Raw genomic sequence first — 19,121 nt, forward strand, 5'->3', positions numbered from 1 at the left:
CAACACTTGGACAGCCCATTTCCTAGCACTACTGCGCCCTACTACAAACAAGGAAACTCACCGCTGGGGTTCTGCATTTGATCTCAGTAGGAATCGCGTGGACCACCTTGCACACTGCGCCGCCAACAGTGACTCTCGTATCCCAGCTGAACCCGTAGCCCGTTATGGTCAAAAGAGTTCCCCCTGGGAGACACGCATGATACGATGGGTGAGTGTACTTCTACTTGCGTACAGAGTTTGATGCATTACCTGCAACGCTCCCCGACATGGGGGTGAAAGAGGAAACGATAAGTTGATAAGTGAAGTTGAGGACACTGCCGCCATCAAAGCGAGGATGACCAAGGGAGGGCAAGTTGATCCACACTGGGTAAGTACCCGCAGCAGCGCTTCCGAGTCGACAGACAACGCGGTCAACTTTAACAAAAGAAATCTTGGTTTGCTTTGGTCCCTTGAGATTCTATACAACCAAAGGGTTTCTGAACTCACCTGCAATTTCTTCAACCGCACACTGGGCATCCCCCACCATGATCGAGGCGCTTTCAGTGCTGAAACCAGTGCCAGTGACTGTCAAAAGGGTCCCTAGTCCAATGGATCCTGTTAAGATTAAGATCAAGTTACGTACAATTGCCACCAGGAGGGAAAATTTTATCTGCAGCATCTCCTGTAATCCAAGTGGCGTCAACTAGTACCCCAGTTTCTTGTTAAACAGACTGAGCAAATTACCTTGAGAAGGGCTGATTCCACTCACTGTTGGAGTCTTCTCCTCCAACCATTCAAAGCCGCAGTCTCCAGAACACTTTGACGGAATGCCATTGATGCAAACTTGCACCTGTGAGAATGTCACAAAATGTCTCATGGAACCCTTCAAATTTAAAGAACTAATAGGGTAAAGCATAATCTCTCGGATTACTGTAGAAGGCTGACAATAATGAAAGGGAGTAGCTGTGAACACTGAGTGTTAAATGATTTTACAATCCCTTGTAGGCACAGAATACGTGCGATACAAATTAGACTTGCTCAACTAGATTTAGCAGACAATACAGTAAGAACTGGCAACGCCATAACATATACTCATCTAAAGTGTTGGAAGTTAATACCTGAGGTTTGCTCTCTGCGACGCGAAAGAAGTCTCCCATTAAATTTGAAATCATTTGTCCACCCTTCTTTTTTTCCTGGGCCTTGATAACCACGTCCTTGCCGACAAGCGAAGAATCAGTGAGCTCCAGCAGAGGTTGGTCTCCTGGCTGTGTTACCCACTCTACCACCCACTTGGGCCTTCTACATGTTCCAGCATATCTGACATCCACTACCCCCATACCGGCGATTCCCTCCAGGGCATACTTCATGTCTTTTCCGCTGGTGTTAACAGACAGACCTGAGAACAAGTAGGGGTCAGTAACATCATTGCACAGATTGCTAAGAACCATTTTAACAATCAATTACAGTAAATCAAGTTCAGAGGTTTTCAGTCAATCAATCTCAATGATACCACAACACCTAAAATTTAGATTTGGAGAAGTTTTTTGGAAAACTGACAAAATGGTGTCCGGTTTTAGAGTTTTTAGAAGAACAACTGGGCTACCTTCAATAAGTTGACCGTGCATGCCCACATCAAAGGTGCCAGTCACAGGCGGTGTCGCTCTGTGGGTGCGACTGACAGTTAATTTTGCCTCGCCTTCCTGAAACTCCCTCATGTCTTCACTGCTGTTTGTCATCTTCATATAGACAGAAGGGAAATGATTCAATTAATGCTCTGATGCTATTAAGACGTTTCTCGAAAAACAAAGGTCTACTGCTTTTGGGAGATTTACCGGCAGGAATTCGACGTCTATGAGGGGGAAGCCAAATGCACAGTCTAGTGGTGAAGCTGTGATCTCATAGCAAATGATTGAACCATTCGACTTTGTCTCTTTCACGACAGAGATCTCTCCGAAAAAACGATTGGAACCATCAAACGCTGGTGCCCTCCTTCTTTGGAGAACAGCTACGAGTAAATGATACAGATGAAATTATATAATTTCTAGGAAACAGAATTTGGTCTTTCCAAAAGCAGCCTCATAAAATTTAAGATGTGTACATTGTTCATCAAGGGTGGTGGGGTTCCTGCCAATGTAGACAGCATCCACATAGAAGTCTTCACCGGACTCATCTTCATATAAGTAAATTTCGTCAATGGTGAAGGCACTTCCTTCGTAGTTCGTTGGCCAAGATGTCTTCATATTTATGCATTTGTAATTCCATCTGTGTGGAAATAATCCAATTCATCATCTCTTGTCAAATTAAATGGAGTTTTATTGAAAGACATATTGTACTGACATGTGGCCTTTGGGAATGTGAGCTTCGATATTATCAGTCACTGTCCGAGTATTACCATTAGCATCCGTGTATGTAAACTTTACCCCGATGTCATCTTTCAGCATTCCCTTATGCGCAAAGCAGAGCTGGAAGTAGAGGGAACAATGCGGCTTGGATTGAAAACAAGCATTTCACATTTATGAGGCAACCAAAAGTTAAGCAGAATTACCGTTGGATACTGGTTCAGGGAAATTCCCCCATAGGGTTCACCAGACTCTTTAGTGTAGCTATTCTTGAAAAGAACTTTTGCATTCTTTAGGGACCACAAGCCACAGAAAGCGTCTCTTACAGGTATCCCTCTGTTGTTGCCAAACTGTTCAATGCAAGAATCGGTCATGTTTGTTTGAAAGTACTCTGACTACATGATTATTCCATCATGTCATCACTTCACTAACCATGGAGTTGTCATCTTCATAGTCTTTGAAATACTTCACATCTCTTCCTTCCTCGGAGAGAATCTCAATGGAACAGTCAGCCATCATCATGTCCTCCAAAGCAGACTGGACCTGATCAAGAACAGACAAAATGTGCATTAGGTTTATCTGAGCACATTTGGATGCTTATTGCTAGAACTGACCTCTAAACCACTCGTGTTGTACGGAATGGGTTTTGAGGACCTCCCTCCCCAGACCAAGGTGAAGGTTTCCATTTTGCTCCTGCCTTTGGTCAGCTCGTAAACAGTGATGTTGGTGTACTGACTAGAACTCTCAAAGGAGAGTGGCTTGAAGTCACCTGAGAATCCAAATCAGGAATAATATTCAAAATTAGCCTCGTTTACGTAAATTTATCGCAACTCCCAGTGACAAGTCGATAAGTTTGCCAGCTTCTCACCTCTGTCAGAATTGAACGTGACTGTGAAATTAACGACATCAGCATCCTCATCCCTAATAACTTGGACCGTGTCTGGTTGAATGGACCCAAGGCCGTTTAAGGCTCTCTCCACCACAGTAGCGGTGGCGCTCACTGACATCAACTCTGAAGGGATTTAAGGTCATTTTTGGATTTGGAAGAAACGACTGATGAGTATTTTCGCAAACCCAAAAGTATGACTAGCATATTTTGAGATGGTGTCAAAGTACCAGTTATTGCATCTCCATAGCGCAGTTTGAAATAGACACTTCCACACAAAAGGCAACTGATATTGATGCTCACTCTCTGCACTTCTTTGACTGCATTGGCACTGGTGGGCCATGAGTCCAAGGTAAGCACCTGTAAGATGCCACCGACAGGTGTGGGAATCAAACAATTTTATTTCTTTAAGAAATAAAGCTACCCTCAACCTACCTGTTCCTCATCGAACACTTCGTAATCCACCAAAACATGTTGGACCTCATTGACAGCATCGGGTGTCTGTTGCTCTGTAAACGGACTACCCGTTCGGAACATGGCCAAGTTGATTCCAGCATCTCCATAATATTCCTGATGCAGAAATTCAATGTAGTAGCTGTTGGAACAATTACATTTAAAGTATGACCATATGTTTGTCAATGCTTTTGACTGTAAGAATTAGTCTTTACGCTTACGCGTTCCCTTTCTCTAACGTCATGACTTCAGACTTTTGTGATGGAAGCTTTTTGTAGTCTGAGACGTAGTATGGCTGGTAGGCCACTTTGACCTAAAAGGGTGTTCGTGAAACAATTGTTTGAGGATGATACATTTGGTTTGGAAAATTAGCAATTTAATTGCTCCAAATTGTTATACCTTGTCCTCTGGGCGACTGGAGTTGCTGAAGTACAATTCACAGCGATCGTCACAGTTGTGGTAGATCGTGTAATTGTCATTTTCGGGCGCCACAAAGAAGCCTGTGGTTCTCGAGGTGAAGACGTTCAGTTCAAGTGGGAAGGTATGAGGCATAGAGTCAATCCACTGCTCCCAGTAGCCTTCCTTGCTTTCATTGTAGCCACGAATGTCAGGTAGTTGTGGGGGTTTCGTATTGTTCCACACCTGCATCTTCAAGCCTCGGCCACCTGGATTATATTTCAATTAAAAATTTGTCAATAATAAGTACTTGGCCATCTTTATAGAGAAAAAAAATTGAGCGATACATGTGTCATACAGCCTACAACTTCGGTTACTTATTCTTGTAGTTATTGTACAGATCAAGAAACATTAGCTCGAATGAGTTTCGTCAGGCGGTCTTAGTTCATTCAAACATCTGATTTCCTTCCCAACAACTCACTAATTGCTTTTAGAGCAGTTTTACTAAATTGCTGCGTATAAAGAAATGTTCTGTGTTCATAGTTCAGGATCGGTTTAAGAAATGTTTCTTGGCCATAAGCCTTAGTTTACTCCATCCAGTTTTCTTGAGACAGGATCTGTTCTAGATGAACCATGTTGTCGATTGTCTGCTACTAACATTACGGATCACAACCAAACTCTTGGAGAAGCAAGACCACAAAAAGTCTATCCAGAAGGCTTTTGCAAATGGTTATTTCCATTTATATATATATATATTAAAAAATCATCAACTTCAATGCAAAGATTGTCATAACACTGTCTCAAGTTAGGTGTTTTCATTGGTGGTGGTCAGTGCTTAATTTGTAAATCATAAGGTGCCGGAACGCAAAGTACATATGACAGCGCAAGGATGATGAGACGGGCACAGGTCCCGGAACATACGCAGAAAATGGTGCTAAAAACAGCACGCAAATGCCCACTCTCTATGCTGTGGGACTTACAAGCCTCAATTTCAGATAATATCCATGCTATAAATGTTATGACAACAATTTACAATTATTTAGGCTATACTCGGATCCTGGCTGCTTGCTCCCCAGATGCCGCGAACTTCCAAAGTTCAAAAAGTTTTTTTTTTTTTTTTAATGTCAGGGGCATGATTTGTTGGTCCAGCTTTTCAGTGCATCAACAAATCTCTGACTCTTTCAAGTGACGTTAAATTTTTATATACAACATTGTTACGGGCATCCCCAATGGGCCACTGTCCCGTTTCATTGTGACCGGCATTGCCAATTTGGCGTAGAAGAAGTGGGCGAGCGTAAGGGGAAGAGAGAGTGAGCGAAAAGGAGAGTTGCACAGGAGCGCTGTGTTGAATGACTGACTGTCCCCCGCTGAGTTTTTTTAGTTGATAAAAGTCTCCATGCAACAGCCACCCGAGACGTCTCTGTGTTTTTATACACTACACCACCTACCCGAAGGAAGAACTGGACGTAGGAGCGACGACGAACGAGCTACGGAAATCGGCGGTCCACATATTATTATTATTTTCTATACATGAGAGGTGCCGGATCTGCCCAAATAAGTCCCGGAACACAGGGAGGCCAAAATCAAGAGGTGCCGGATCTTGTTCCAGCAGGATCCAGCACAAATTAACCGCTGGTGGTCGCAGTACAAGGCCTTCCGCTGTGTAATTTGTCAGATGACGTTTCGGTTTATCTGACACCTGTTGTGTGACCTTCAAAGTCTTTACCTTCTTATCTCGTTTTGGTTGAAAACAAAAGGATCCAAGTGTTGACAAGGGATGGTGAGGCAAAATTGTTTGCATACCATGTTGTTCCACATATTTTTCATTCTTGAAGCGAACAATGTGGGGACAATGTGGGAGTAAGCATCGGGGTGTCTCACCCGGGTAGGCAGTCATGTTCTTGCCGTCCATCTGTTGTTTCTGCGTCATGCATGTGATTTCATCATCGCGTAGACTCTTGATTTTACATGGTAGACCTGAAAACGAGTAGAGTGCAAGTAGAATGGTGAGGGACTAAGGAAGGTTTGGTGCTAGGCTCGCTGTTTTTCATTGATTTGTTAATGGGGCCATTTTTCTATTTTCAATAGGATGACATTTGGACGTAGCAGAGGGGACATTTTGTGCTACTTAGCCCTCAGCCTAACTTTCTAGCATATTGGCTAACATGACTTGAGATACTTGATGAGAAATCTATATTTTTACAAATACACTTTCTGAAATAATTCTGTTCAATTTATTTCTTTGAGATATAACTTTACCAGAGTGGACATGCTATGATCAGCCACACTGAAGTCTCATATTTGATTTTATTTAAAAAAAAAAAAAATGCTGACCTCAGTTAAATATCCTGCCAATGGTGTGATACTATCACAGAAGAGTGATGTCATTAATATATGGGGAATTTTCTTAAAGGGACACTTACACGATTTAACAGAGTGAACAGTGGCACTGTGGACAAACAGAAAATGTTTTTTTTTTGTATATTATTGTTATTGTTATTGTTATTATTGTTGTATATATATCAACAGTGATGACAACAGGTGGCAGCAGAGGTTGATTGTCTCCCCCAAGGGAGCAGTGATGGCCAAATGAAGCTTCCTGAAGCATGGTGGTTCGTTTGGTCTTATGACAGTCGAGTGATGCCGCTGTCAAATAGTGTTACAGGTTAAAGTTTTGGTGTAAATATCCCATAATACAGTGAAGATAGCTGCGGTTTATAGTTGAATGCGGCTTATCTATGAACAAATGCCGTTCTCATGTCAAATTTGGTGGGTGGCGGCTTATAGTCAGGTGCTCGTTATAGTTCGAAAAGTACGGTAGATAATAGATTTTTTTTCAAATTCAAAACTGATATATCTAAGCTAGCAAGCTAATAATTTAGCAAATTCCCGTTTAAAATCCTTCTCATTTTGACAGCATGTTTTATAAACAGGTCAAAATTTGAAATCACGCAGGCCCATTAGTCTGTTGTATTCTCTCATACCAAGCGCGAGTCAACCTTCCACTGAGCAAACCAGTTCCTCCTCCCATCAGATTGAGGAATAGCAGTTAAAATCAATAGATTAAGCCTATAAATTGGGAGCAAACCAGTCCAAAACCTGGTCTAAAAAGCCACTTTGCCTAAATTTAATCAGCGAACAAAAATAGGGCTTTGCATTTCTTTACCTTCGCCGAACCCCTTAGACTTACTCACCGAACCCCTGGGGTTCGATCGAACACAGGTTAAGAACCACTGATTTAAAATGAAGGAAAAAAGTAGCGGCTTATAGTCTGAAAATTACGGTGTTAATAATAATGAGAAAACTAATAATGCATTTAATTTTAAGTGCCTTTCAAAACATATTAGTTAGTTAATTAGTAAGATATTAGTTATTCTGTAGATTGAATTTGAATGAAACCCACTGGGGGATAGCAAAATTCCATCAAAACCTTTTACCAAGTAAATTAAATTTTAAAAAGTTGAGAGTATTTGTCTAACTTTAGTGAAAGCTTAATTTGTACTAGGGACACAAATTGCACGCTATTTTAAAAAAAATGGCCCAACAGTGAATTAATAATGATCTGGGAAATAGTGCTATTAAGCTAGCAGTCATACATAGCCTACTTTGTGTTTCATGTTTGTTTGTTGGTGTGCAGTGAGCTTTTAGGATGTTTTTAGAATGTAAAATTAGTCACCTTGGCAGAAGCAAGTCAAGTGGTTAAAAAATGTTCTTTCTAATCTCACAGAAAAATCTCTCTTTTCCATTGTTGTCAAGTGCAGCATGTGCACATGTTGCTTTGAAGAGGATTATCACTGTTGCGTGCGAGGCAACAGACTTTTTGTTCTCTTTTGTCGACTTATGATTGACGCACAATGTCTTCTGTGGCGTCGTCACGGGAACAAGTGGAGGGAGTGGTGGTGGTAGGGGGAGATGTTGTGATTACCTCCCACGAGGACGCACGCCGGTTGATCGGTCTCGTCAAAGAAGCGCCCGTGGATTGTCAGGAGGGTGCCACCCATGACGCTGCCGTCAGAAGGGGTGATGCCCGTGACCTCTAAAATACAGGAAAAAGATTAATTGAATTTAGATAACTTTTTTGAACTGTTTTTTAGAAGCAAAACCAAAACTCAAATGAAAGAAAAAATGGCCATGTAAGATTTTTAAAAACTTTTACTTACCTGCAAATGTCTGAAACATGCTGAGCTCTTGGCTGGCTGAAACCCTGTAGAGCTCCTTTGCGGCTAAACTCCTGCATTTCAACATTACCATGTTGTTACTTTTTTATTTAAAATACAAACAGGAACTGTTTTCACTTTGATAAAAGGAAAGAATACAAAAAGGCTATACAAATGACATTGGAGCAATGGCTATAATTTCAGAAAATATTGACGCTTTGTTTGAAATGAATGACAGTGTATCACAAAAGTGAGTACACCCCTCGCATTTCTGCAGATATTTAAATATATCTTTTCATGGGACAACACTGACAAAATGACATTTGACATAATGAAAAGTAGTCTGTGTGCAGATTATATAATAATTTATTTTCCCCTCAAAATAACTCAAAATATAGCCATTAATATCTAAACTCCTGGCAACAAAAGTGAGTACACCACATGGGAACTATGTACATCCCTAAATGTCCAAATTAAGTACTGCTTGTCATTTTCCCTCCAAAATGTCATGTGACTCGTTACAGGAGTGCGGTCAGCATTGCTGCAGAGATTAAAGAGGTGGGGGTTCAGCCTGTTAGTGCTCAGACCACACACCGTACTCTACATCAAATTGGTGTGCATGGCTGTCACCCGAGGAGGAAGCCTCTTCTGAAGACGGTACACAAAAAAGCCCGCAAACAGTTTGCTGAAGACATGTCAACAAAGCACATGGATTACTGGAACCATGTCCTAAAGTCTGATGAGACGAAGATTAATTTGTTTGGTTCGGATGGTCTCAACCAGGTGAGGAGTACAAAGATAAGTGCGTCATGCCTACAGTCAAGCATGGTGGTGGGAATGAACCCCCCCAGCTCTTCAATCTCTGCAGCAATGCTGACAGCACTCCTGTAATGAGTTACATGACATTTTGGAGGTAAAATGACAAGCTGTACTCAATTTGGACATTTAGGGATATACGTAGTTCCCATGCGGTATACTCACTTTTGTTGCCAGGGGTTTAGATATTAATGGCTATATTTTGAGGGGAAAATAAATGAACTCTATTATATAAGCTTCACACAGACTACTTTTCATTATGTCAAAGTGCCATTTTGTCAGTGTTGTCCCATGAAAAGATATACTTAAATATCTGCAGAAATGCGAGGGGTGTGCTCACTTTTGTGATACACTGTAAGTTCATAAGGTTAGCTTGAATAAGTTAAATTCATGCAACATATTCAGACAATATGTAACGTTTTTGGGGGGACTTTGTTTTTTTAGAGACAAAGAACAAACATTTCACATGATAGTAATAACAAATTTGAAAACAGACTAAATGGGTGTCTGTTAATGTAACATATTAACCGTTATTACAGCCAGAGGTGGGTAGTAACACGTTACATTTACTCCGTTACATTTACTTGAATAACTTTTTGAGAAAAATGTACTTCTTTAGAGTAGTTTTACCACACCATACTTTTTAGTTGAATAGATTTGTGATGGACAAACACTACTCTTACTCTGCTACTTTGAGCTACACTAGACTCATTACATTTTTCCTCATTATTATACTGGACATATCGAATTTATTTTTGCTTTTATTTATTTCCGGACATGCTGCCAGTGGCTGTCTCGGTTTCACCAATGAGACGTCACAACAATTATCACATGACTCAATTATTCAAATCAAAGGTAACAATGTTTTTTCTCTACTAGAGGGGACCCACGCTCTTTGGAAGGGTGATGTTTCATAGTGTTAATCTGGTCTGAATTCGATGATTTTTGTGTCATCTCTTTGGCCTAATATGGCCATGTAATGTTATAGAACGGTATAATTATAAACAATTAATATAGATGAAATTTTCTTAGAAAAAAAATACTTTTTTTTTTGATCGGACATTGTAAGGAGTTACTTACATTGTTACTCATTACTTGAGTATTTTATTCAACTAATACTTTTTTACTTGTACTTGAGTTAATTTTTGGATGACTACTTTTACTTGAGTAATATTATTTAGAAGTAACGCTACTCTTACTTAAGTAAACTTTTTCGCAACTCTACCCACCTCTGTATACAGCTAACTATAGATTAAACTAAAAAAAACAATCCACGTCGCAGCTGAATATAAGTCATGGCCCTGGCCAAACAATGATAAGTATTGTACATAGTAAGGATGTCCCGATACAATTTCGTGATCGGAAATTGGGCCGATCGCGCCATTTTTCTGAGGATCGGAATCGAGTAGAAATGATCGGGTTTTTAATTAAAATTATATATTTACTCTATGTTTTTCTGCTTCATGCTCATGCAGCGCCACAGCCTTTCACCCTCCTCTCTAGCAGTGTGGCCAAACTGTCCAGCTTGCGTTTGGTACTTAAATTAACGATGATTGACAGGTTTGTAGCTTTTATCTTGCCAGAGAAGGTTGGTAGTGCTGCGATCAAAACCCAAATATCTCAATTATTGTTAAAATTGCATAAGTGTGCCATGGCAACTCATTGTGAAAGCCAGTGGCTGTTCTCAGCAGTGTCAGTGTCAAAGCGTGGGTGGATTTGACTGGACTCACTCAATGAAGCATTTATTAAAGACAATCACTTTTCCACGTTATTCTTGTTAACAAATAATTTACATTATGAAGGCTGCACAGTGGGACAGTAACATGTTTGGAACTTTAGTTCATTCCCCCCAAAACATTTTTTTCAGTATCTGATCGGCACTTGGTATTGGCAGATTCTTAAAATCAGGTGACTAGGACTTGGACTTGGGTGCAAAAATATGCGATCGGGACATCCCTAGTATATAGTTTATACTCCAGAAAATACAGTCCATACTTTATTCAGTTCTCAAGTGATGGCAATCACTGTATATTAAACAAATTAAATATATTCTCAATTGAAAACATATTAAACAATGATTCTCCCTTACCGGCCATAACTTGCATCCAAAATGTAACTCATGTTGTGATGTCCTGTGGGAGGCAATTTGGGGAAACTGCTTTAAATTACCACATTAAATTTTTACAAACTTTCAAAAGTCCCTTCATGTCAATTTAACCCTTTTTTATTTTCCTTTACCTTACCTACAAACTCCTATTACATAGCCTGAGTCCCCTATGCCTAACCCTAACCCCAATTTCGAACACAATCCAACAAAAGAAAAGAAAATTAACTTGTATTCCGCTACCATATCTTACCGACATAAGTCCCCGTCATTTTGCAGCTCATGTATCCCCAGACAGCATTCTCTGAATCCAGTCTCAAGTTGTATCTTCAAAGACACAACATAATACATATACAGTGGGGAGAACAAGTATTTGATACACTGCCAATGGGAAAACCCATTGACAGTGTTTGATACACTGCCAATGGGAAAACCCATTGGCAGTGTATCAAATACTTGTTCTCCCCACTGTAGATGTAATGCATCTTCTACAGCAGGTACGAAATACATATTGTCTACATTTGCTTGATGTTATTTTGCAGTATGCTCACCGTTCATCAGAGTCGGGTTTAAGCAGTTCGCAAGGCATCCCCTTCATGTAGGCTCTGTGAAAGATTATTTGTATTACATCATTTAAATTACAAAGCCGCTTTATAAACCGATGCGGCAAAAATACAGTAATTTTCGGACTACAGTGGTATGAAAAAGTATCTGAACCTTTTGGAATTTCTCACATTTCTGCATAAAATCACCATCAAATGTGATCGGATCTTTGCAAAATCACACAGATGAAAAAAACTGTCTGCTTTAACTAAAACCACCCAAACATTTATAGGATTTCATATTTTAATGAAGGTATTATGCAAACAATGACAGAAAGGAGAAAAATAAGTAGGTGAACCATCACATTTAGTATTTTGTAATTTTTCTTTGGCAGCAATAACTTCAACCAGACGCTTCCTGTAACTGAAGATCTGTCTGGCACATCGATCAGGACTAATCTTGGCCGATTCTTCTCGACAAAACTGCTCTAGTTTAGTCAGATTCCTGGGAGGTCTGGCATGAATCTTTCGGTCATGCCACATGATCTCAATGGGGTTCAAGTCTGGACTTTGACTTGGCCACTTCAAAACGTGTATTTTGTTCTTCTGAAACCATTCTGAAGTTGATTTACTTCTGTGTTTTGGATCATTGTTGCAGCATCCATCCTCTTTTTTTTATCTTCAACTGTCTGACAGAGGGCCTCATGTTTCCCTGCAAAACATCCTGATAAACCTTTGAATTAATTCTTCCATTAATGATTGCAAGTTGTCCAGGCCCTACGGCAGCTAAACAGCCCCAAATCATGATGCTTCCCATTGCTTCACGGTGAAGACGAGATGTTGATGTTGGTGAGCTGTTCTATTTTACCTCCACACACGACATTGTGTGTTACTCCCAAACAATTCAACTTTGTTCCAACAGTCCATAAAATATTTTGCCAAAACTTCTGTAGAGTGTCCAAGTGCCTTTTTGCGAACATTAAAAGGGCAGCAATGTTTTTTTAGACAGCAGTGGCTTCCTCCGTGGAGTCCTCCCATGAACACCATTCTTGGCCATAGTTTTACATTTTAGTTGATGTGTGCACAGAGATATTGGACTGTGCCAGTTATTTCTGTATGTCTTTAGCAGACATTTTAGGATCCTTTTTTACCTGGTTTCAATTGCTCTTTAAGTCTCGTTAGGCAGAGGGTTCACTTACTTATTTTTCCCTTCTTCTGTGATTGTTTGCATACTATCCTCATTAAAATATGAAAACCTAGCAATGTTTGGGTGGATTTAGATAAAGCAGATATTTTCATCTGTGGGATTTTGACAAAGATCAGATCACATTTGATGACTTTTTGCAGAAATGTGAGAAATTTCAAAAGGTTCAGAAACTTTTTCATACCACTGTATATACTCTCGTTCTGCCCCCCAATTATACTGTACTTTTTTTTTCAATTCATAGTATTTAACTCATTGGCTGCAAATGAGTTAAATGAGTGACCAAAAAAAGGGCTAAGATTTGTTTACTTGAAACAACTTAGAAAAATATATAATTAGAAATAGCACGAGTGAAGAAAAAGACACCCAACTTGAATATGTTTTGTCAGATTAAAGTATCAGAGTAAGATTATAGGATCAGCAGTCTCCCATTCTGGAAACAGTGATCCGTTATACCTCAGAAATCTGACGTTCCGTCCATTTGAGCTTAACGCGGTGTCGCTGCCGTAAACATCGGTGAAGATGCGTCCCCGGATCGTCACGATGGTCCCTTACGTAAAAGATTTTCAGTTTTTAGGATTTCGCGAGTGTGGGTTAATTTGACAACATTTCAAGATTAGATATGTCACCTGGGGGCCCGCTGACAGGATCAAGGGACTGGATATTGGGTGTTACGTACCATCTTGTCTGGAAGTGATAGCAACAGATGATGAAATGCCTATTTTTTTAAATGGCTTGGTTTAAACTTTCAGGGCTCTTACGTAGAAACTACAGTGGTATGATTTTCTATGACCTCTACATATATTTGCATCAGGAATGGGAACGCCGTTGATGCTGACACGAACCACGTACTGGTCACTCGGCATAGCTCTGCCAAGCATATATCATACAGTCACCCCAATAACCAATAACCTCAAGATTTATTTGGACACGCTTGATTTTTGTTGTCTTCCACACCTGGTATAGCACATAATCTGGTTGCCATGCGTGGAGTCTCTCTCAACATCACAAGGGACGGACAAAGTATCTGAAACCAGTGTCACGCGATTCCCAAACGTGTCATCATTGGGATTGAGCTGGAACTGTCCTTCTTGAGCAAAACCTTTTTATTGAAAAAATAAGAAACAAAAAGCCACATTGGTTTTGAATGAAATGCTTGACAGTTCTTATTTGTAGGGAGCTTGGGGGCGGGGGTACCTTCTCCTGTTAGGGTGAGACGCGTTGCTCCCTCTGTGCTTCCTGTATGTGGTGCCACATAATGTAGCCGCTGAGCATCTGAGGAGCACATTATCAGAGTCAGTTTAATGAGGTTTATTCTCAATTAGTGGGGTATGGAGCGATGGTTGGGGTGGTTCATGTGAAATCGGAGAACATGCTTTTTTGGCGTACTAAAATAAAGTGTAATTGCACAACCACTCAGTGGGTGACAGTGGCGCTCTCATTTTCAGAGTGAGCGCAGTATTTTTTAACCAAACAAGAGCACACAGCAAAGAACGCTGAAGATATGAAGAGGTAAGACGAGGAAATATGATGGCGCATATGTAGCGTTGGATTTTGGCTTTGACTTTGAATACAGTGGGAGACGAGAATAGACCAGTCTTTTTACTGTGTGTGTCTAAAAATATTTGCAGCAAAATACTTTAAGCCTCTAAATTGGGAGCAAACCAGTCCAAAACCTGGTCTAAAAAGCCACTTTCCCTAAATTTAATCAGCTAAAAAAAAATAGGGCTCTGCATTTCTTTACCTGCAAAATACTCAAATTTTTTTTTTTTTTTATTTTTTTTTAGCGAAAACGTGCCAACAATGGTACTGCTTTGTCAGTGTTACATCAGTAGACCAGTGAGCACTGCTAGCATCATATAAGGTGGCATACCAAGTTGCTCAGTGCAAAATAACTCCCCCACCATAGCAAAGGAGACGTTACTGCCTGCAGCAAAAATAAAAACTGTCCCTCTGTCCAATGACACTGTCGGTTTCGTTCATGTAATTTTTTTTTTTTTTTTTTTTTTTTTTTTTTTTAATCAAATTGTTTGGCATATTGTCCTCATGAGTTAATATTCCTAATAAATTTGAATTTATTATTATTATTTATTGATTCTATTCAGTTTCATTTTTCAGTATCAAATGGTCAGAAAAATGTACCTTGAGCTTATTTTTACAGTTTGGATGTGACTTTTTTTCTTTTTTTTTTTTTTAAATCAGGCAAATTAATGCACTTTAGGTCTTTTCTGTTACAAACAAAACAATCGTAATAATTATACTTTATTGTAAGTTGATCTATGTTACTCTTTTTCCTTTAATATTAAAAAGGACACAATGTTATGCGCGGGTGTACTTATAATGATAATAATTTTACAGACAAATTATACTATTTATAGTGGCGGCAGAGAGTTGGTGGACGTGAAATGTTTACGTCTTCCTGGGTGTGGCGTTAAAATAATTGAGAAGCACTGGTTTGATGTAATCTAGTGGTTTTCAATACCACCTGAAAAACAGTTGACTCTCAAATTACCAATAACATGACACACATTAAAATACAGTAGAACAGTAATTCTAAAAAGTATATACAATTACTCATTTACTGCTATTGACAGCAATTGACATCAAATTGATTTTAACAGTTTATTGAACGGTAGTTTAGGATCACATATTACTGAGAGGAATGCTGCTATTATTACTGGAAGTTATTACATTGTTATTACCATGTTATTACCATGTAAATTGTTTAATAATTGGTCTGGACGTCTACTGACATCAATGGCAATCAACATGTTGACAGGGATGGCTGGTATTGAATTGTTATGTTTTCAGTGAAAACAATACAAAGGTCGGTAATTGGTTTGTTGAGTTTTAGTATGCCAAAGTTATTGTGAGGTGAACGTAAAAACAGTTGAATTTTAGAGCCATTGACAGCCAATGTGTTAAATATAAGAAGTAAACCACTCAATTGAATTTAAATGTATTGAACGGAAGAAAATTCCATTGATTGTATTTAAACCAATATACAATATATGCACTTTTAACATGTTTCTACTCACAGCTGCAGCAGCAAAGTGCGAGGAGCAACACCACCAGATGGCCCTCCATCCTCCTCCTCCTTAACATCAGAAAATAAAATGTTATTAAATTGCAAGAAAACGCTCAAAAATCACTTTTCTCACCTGCCCGCAGTCCAAAATTCTCAAACGTGTCTTGGAGTCTTTAAGTAAGTAAACAAGACGCTTCTGGTGTTTGTTTGTGGTGTGTTGTCTTTTTATCAAGGTGGCCTCACCTGCAAAGTGGGCTGAGCCGGCAGGTGAGCTTCACTCCACACCCAGATGCTCAGACCACACTGAACAGGAACAGAGACAATAGAGCTGTCAACTCATCAGGGGGTTCAAGTGTCACCCTTTCTCCAAAGCTATTTATAACACTAAGTAAAATTGTTTTGGAACAACTAGACAACGTATGTTGCAACATTTTAGTACAAATGTAGGCAGGGTAGGGCCATTTATTCCACCCTGGTGAGTATTTAATTTTTCCAAGTGCTGCGTAAAACTGCGTCAATAATATACTTTTTAAAACTCAATTTCATTAGTTCAGGGTGTATGCGCGTCATTAAAAAAACATTAAAAGTCATTAAATGGATTTTGTTAAAATTCAGGCCTTAAAAAGCATTAAAAAACTAAATGTTCCGAAGCATCAAAAATTATGTAAACTTGACAGTTGAAAAATATATTTTTAAAACTATTTATTATAGTTGTCCAATATTATCAGTTAGCCAATAATATCGGGCGATAAAAGCATTTTGAAATTAAGGGGCAGTTTACATGGCGACTCTGCAACACGAACACCCAATGACTGTGTTGCGGAATGGCCTCGCGTGCATATTGTGTCGGCGAAGACTGAAGGTGAAGACGAAAAATTCTGAATCCTGCCTCCAAAGTGGAAGAATTTGATTGCAGGGGTTTGAGGGGGGCTTGCTCCACATGCATATCAAAGGCTCTCGCGGCGCAAGACCGCGCTAATAACATTGGGCGTGCGCAGTGGTGCTACTAAACATTAAAAACAGCAAATATGGTGGAATGTTGGCTTTAATTTACTGCTTTAATAGTATTTTTAAATTAAATATGTTGAATGTTTCCATTTTTGTGCCCTTTTGAACAAAGGAAAAATGACATTGCTCTGAGTGGGCGGGGATATTTTTTTCCGGGCTGAGGAACTTTGGTGGGGTCAAAGTGCATCATTCGCTGTCGCCTTGTAAATCTGCACTGCCCCCCGGGCCTGGCATGATTACTACATCGTTTTCCTGCGGAATTGCGACATTGTTTGAATGGAGACGGGCCCATATAAATGCAAATTTGAAATTTTTCGTATTCTTGGAGAGTCACCATGTAAACGGCCCCTCAGTCTGATAATATCGACTTTGGTTTTTCATTATAGGTTTTGGGCGAATATGCATGTTGCCTTCAAAGGGAATGTAGAAGCCTTTTGCCTTTGTACAAGGGCTGGTCACAGCTTAGTGGTTTTTCATTATAGGTTTTGGGCGAATATGCATATTCCCTTGAAAGTGAATGTAGAAGCTTTCTGCCTTTGTACAAGGGCTGGTCACAGCTTAGCATAGCAGTTATCCTTATTAACCATTAAAAGTCTACAAATTAAGATGATTAGGATTTGTTAAGAGACCAGACCAAAATTAAATGAACAATAAATAATTAAAAATGAATTATAAACTCATTGCATACTTCATTCACTGTACTGAAGCTGTGTGCCTTTGTTGTTATTTTGAGCTAGGACTTGCACTTGATCCAAAAAACTGATGTTGCACTATTATCACTTCAACAATAAATATATTGGTGAAGTATAGCCAGTTTTCCTATAACTTCAGTTGAAGTTGTTCACCTATTTTTCACTGAATGTTTATTGGAAAACCTTTAAGTTGTTACATTTATCATTATTAAAGTATCCAGGGGGGCATCACAATACAATCAGCCATAATATGTAAGTCCAGAACTGCATATATCTGTATCGGTTTGATTTCGGTATTGGATTTCTAGACAATATCAGGATATCGGTCATCGGTTAAAAAATCATTATCGGACAATTCTACTTACAATTTTTGTGTGTAAATTTATCTGCAGTTGGGCATTGGCATTAAATGAGTTTAAAATGGCATTAAAAAGCAGATTTGCTAATGCCTGTAGGAACCTTGTAATTTATCTCAATAAATAACTGAAGTACTTTTGAGTAACATGATTGCTACAGTACAGGCAAAAGGTTTGGACACACCTTCACATTCGTGCGTATTCTTTATTTTCATGACTATTTACATTGTAAATTCTCACTGAAGGTAATAAAAAAGTGATATATCTAAATATATATATAATATTCCAGTAACTTTAAAGTAGCCACCCTTTGCTCTGATTACTTTTTTGCACACTCTTACCATTCTCTTGATGAGCTTCAAGAAGGAGTCATCTAAAATGTTTTTGACTTCACAGGTATGGTATTGCTTTTCAAGGTTCATTAGTGGAATTTATTGCTTTATCAATGGGGTTGCGAGCTCTATTTGTGCTGCATTGAATGAGGTGTGTCCAAACATTTGGACTGTACTGTATATTTGTTAATACAATCAAATTGAACAACTTTACATATATATATATATTTAAAGACATCCTGTGCCAGATTGCGCAAATCAGTTCCAGAACAGAGCCTCCTTTATGTTTCACAGTGGGGACAGTGTTCTGTTCTTGGTGAGGTATTTTCACATCTGTGAACGTACAGTAGAGTTAATGTGCCTTGTCAAATGGCTTGTTATTGTTTTTTTTTTAATTTTTTAAACAATCATAATGTCCTCGGTTTCTTCAATTTGTCATCAACAATCTTGTGAATCTTTGATTTTGGAATCAATTGTGAGAGTCAAATCTACATTAAACTTCATGGAAACAATTCTTAGGACTTTTTCCTTTGACATGTTCGTCGGTAGTTTTCTAATCTCCTGGGACATGACTCATGTCTAACTGCTTAACTAAACTTTTACAGGGTCTCTGAAGATTTTAACAAGCCAAATTTAAGACTTTTAAACTTTTTTAAATGACTACAATAAATACAATTTAAGACTAATTTCACATCAATACCAGAAAAAAGAACAAACGGCTTGAAGGAAAATTGGGGGCCCAGAATTACTTGCCAAGTATATCAATTTATTTTTCTAATTTCTCTGTTGTAAATCAAGACTTGTAAACTTTACAGCTAAATCTAGTTAA

At 39.0% G+C, this 19,121-nt stretch overlaps 1 protein-coding gene across 1 annotated transcript in view; it reads right to left on the reverse strand.

The window, feature by feature from the left end:
• The window catches only part of LOC130910953 (fibrocystin-L-like), a 66,668-nt gene extending 50,476 nt beyond the window's left edge, over positions 1–16,192 (reverse strand). Inside the window, exons 1-30 of the mRNA XM_057828624.1 lie at positions 16,038–16,192; positions 15,915–15,973; positions 14,074–14,151; positions 13,834–13,978; positions 13,638–13,746; positions 13,506–13,563; positions 13,333–13,426; positions 11,682–11,735; positions 11,384–11,457; positions 11,116–11,158; positions 8,214–8,284; positions 7,979–8,089; positions 5,935–6,030; positions 4,057–4,322; positions 3,879–3,970; positions 3,640–3,799; positions 3,435–3,564; positions 3,187–3,330; positions 2,933–3,087; positions 2,751–2,861; positions 2,525–2,668; positions 2,317–2,441; positions 2,078–2,241; positions 1,812–1,984; positions 1,583–1,715; positions 1,098–1,375; positions 724–829; positions 487–594; positions 250–414; positions 62–183 (exon numbers count right to left, since the gene is read on the reverse strand). Coding sequence (XP_057684607.1) covers positions 62–183; positions 250–414; positions 487–594; positions 724–829; positions 1,098–1,375; positions 1,583–1,715; positions 1,812–1,984; positions 2,078–2,241; positions 2,317–2,441; positions 2,525–2,668; positions 2,751–2,861; positions 2,933–3,087; positions 3,187–3,330; positions 3,435–3,564; positions 3,640–3,799; positions 3,879–3,970; positions 4,057–4,322; positions 5,935–6,030; positions 7,979–8,089; positions 8,214–8,284; positions 11,116–11,158; positions 11,384–11,457; positions 11,682–11,735; positions 13,333–13,426; positions 13,506–13,563; positions 13,638–13,746; positions 13,834–13,978; positions 14,074–14,151; positions 15,915–15,963 — 3,558 coding nt within the window. The 5' untranslated portion in view covers positions 15,964–15,973; positions 16,038–16,192. The remainder of the gene's footprint in view (positions 1–61; positions 184–249; positions 415–486; positions 595–723; positions 830–1,097; positions 1,376–1,582; positions 1,716–1,811; positions 1,985–2,077; positions 2,242–2,316; positions 2,442–2,524; positions 2,669–2,750; positions 2,862–2,932; positions 3,088–3,186; positions 3,331–3,434; positions 3,565–3,639; positions 3,800–3,878; positions 3,971–4,056; positions 4,323–5,934; positions 6,031–7,978; positions 8,090–8,213; positions 8,285–11,115; positions 11,159–11,383; positions 11,458–11,681; positions 11,736–13,332; positions 13,427–13,505; positions 13,564–13,637; positions 13,747–13,833; positions 13,979–14,073; positions 14,152–15,914; positions 15,974–16,037) is intronic.
• Positions 16,193–19,121: the final 2,929 nt, after the last annotated feature.

This window comes from Corythoichthys intestinalis, chromosome 22 (assembly GCF_030265065.1).
Source record: "Corythoichthys intestinalis isolate RoL2023-P3 chromosome 22, ASM3026506v1, whole genome shotgun sequence".
Lineage (NCBI taxonomy): Eukaryota > Metazoa > Chordata > Actinopteri > Syngnathiformes > Syngnathidae > Corythoichthys > Corythoichthys intestinalis.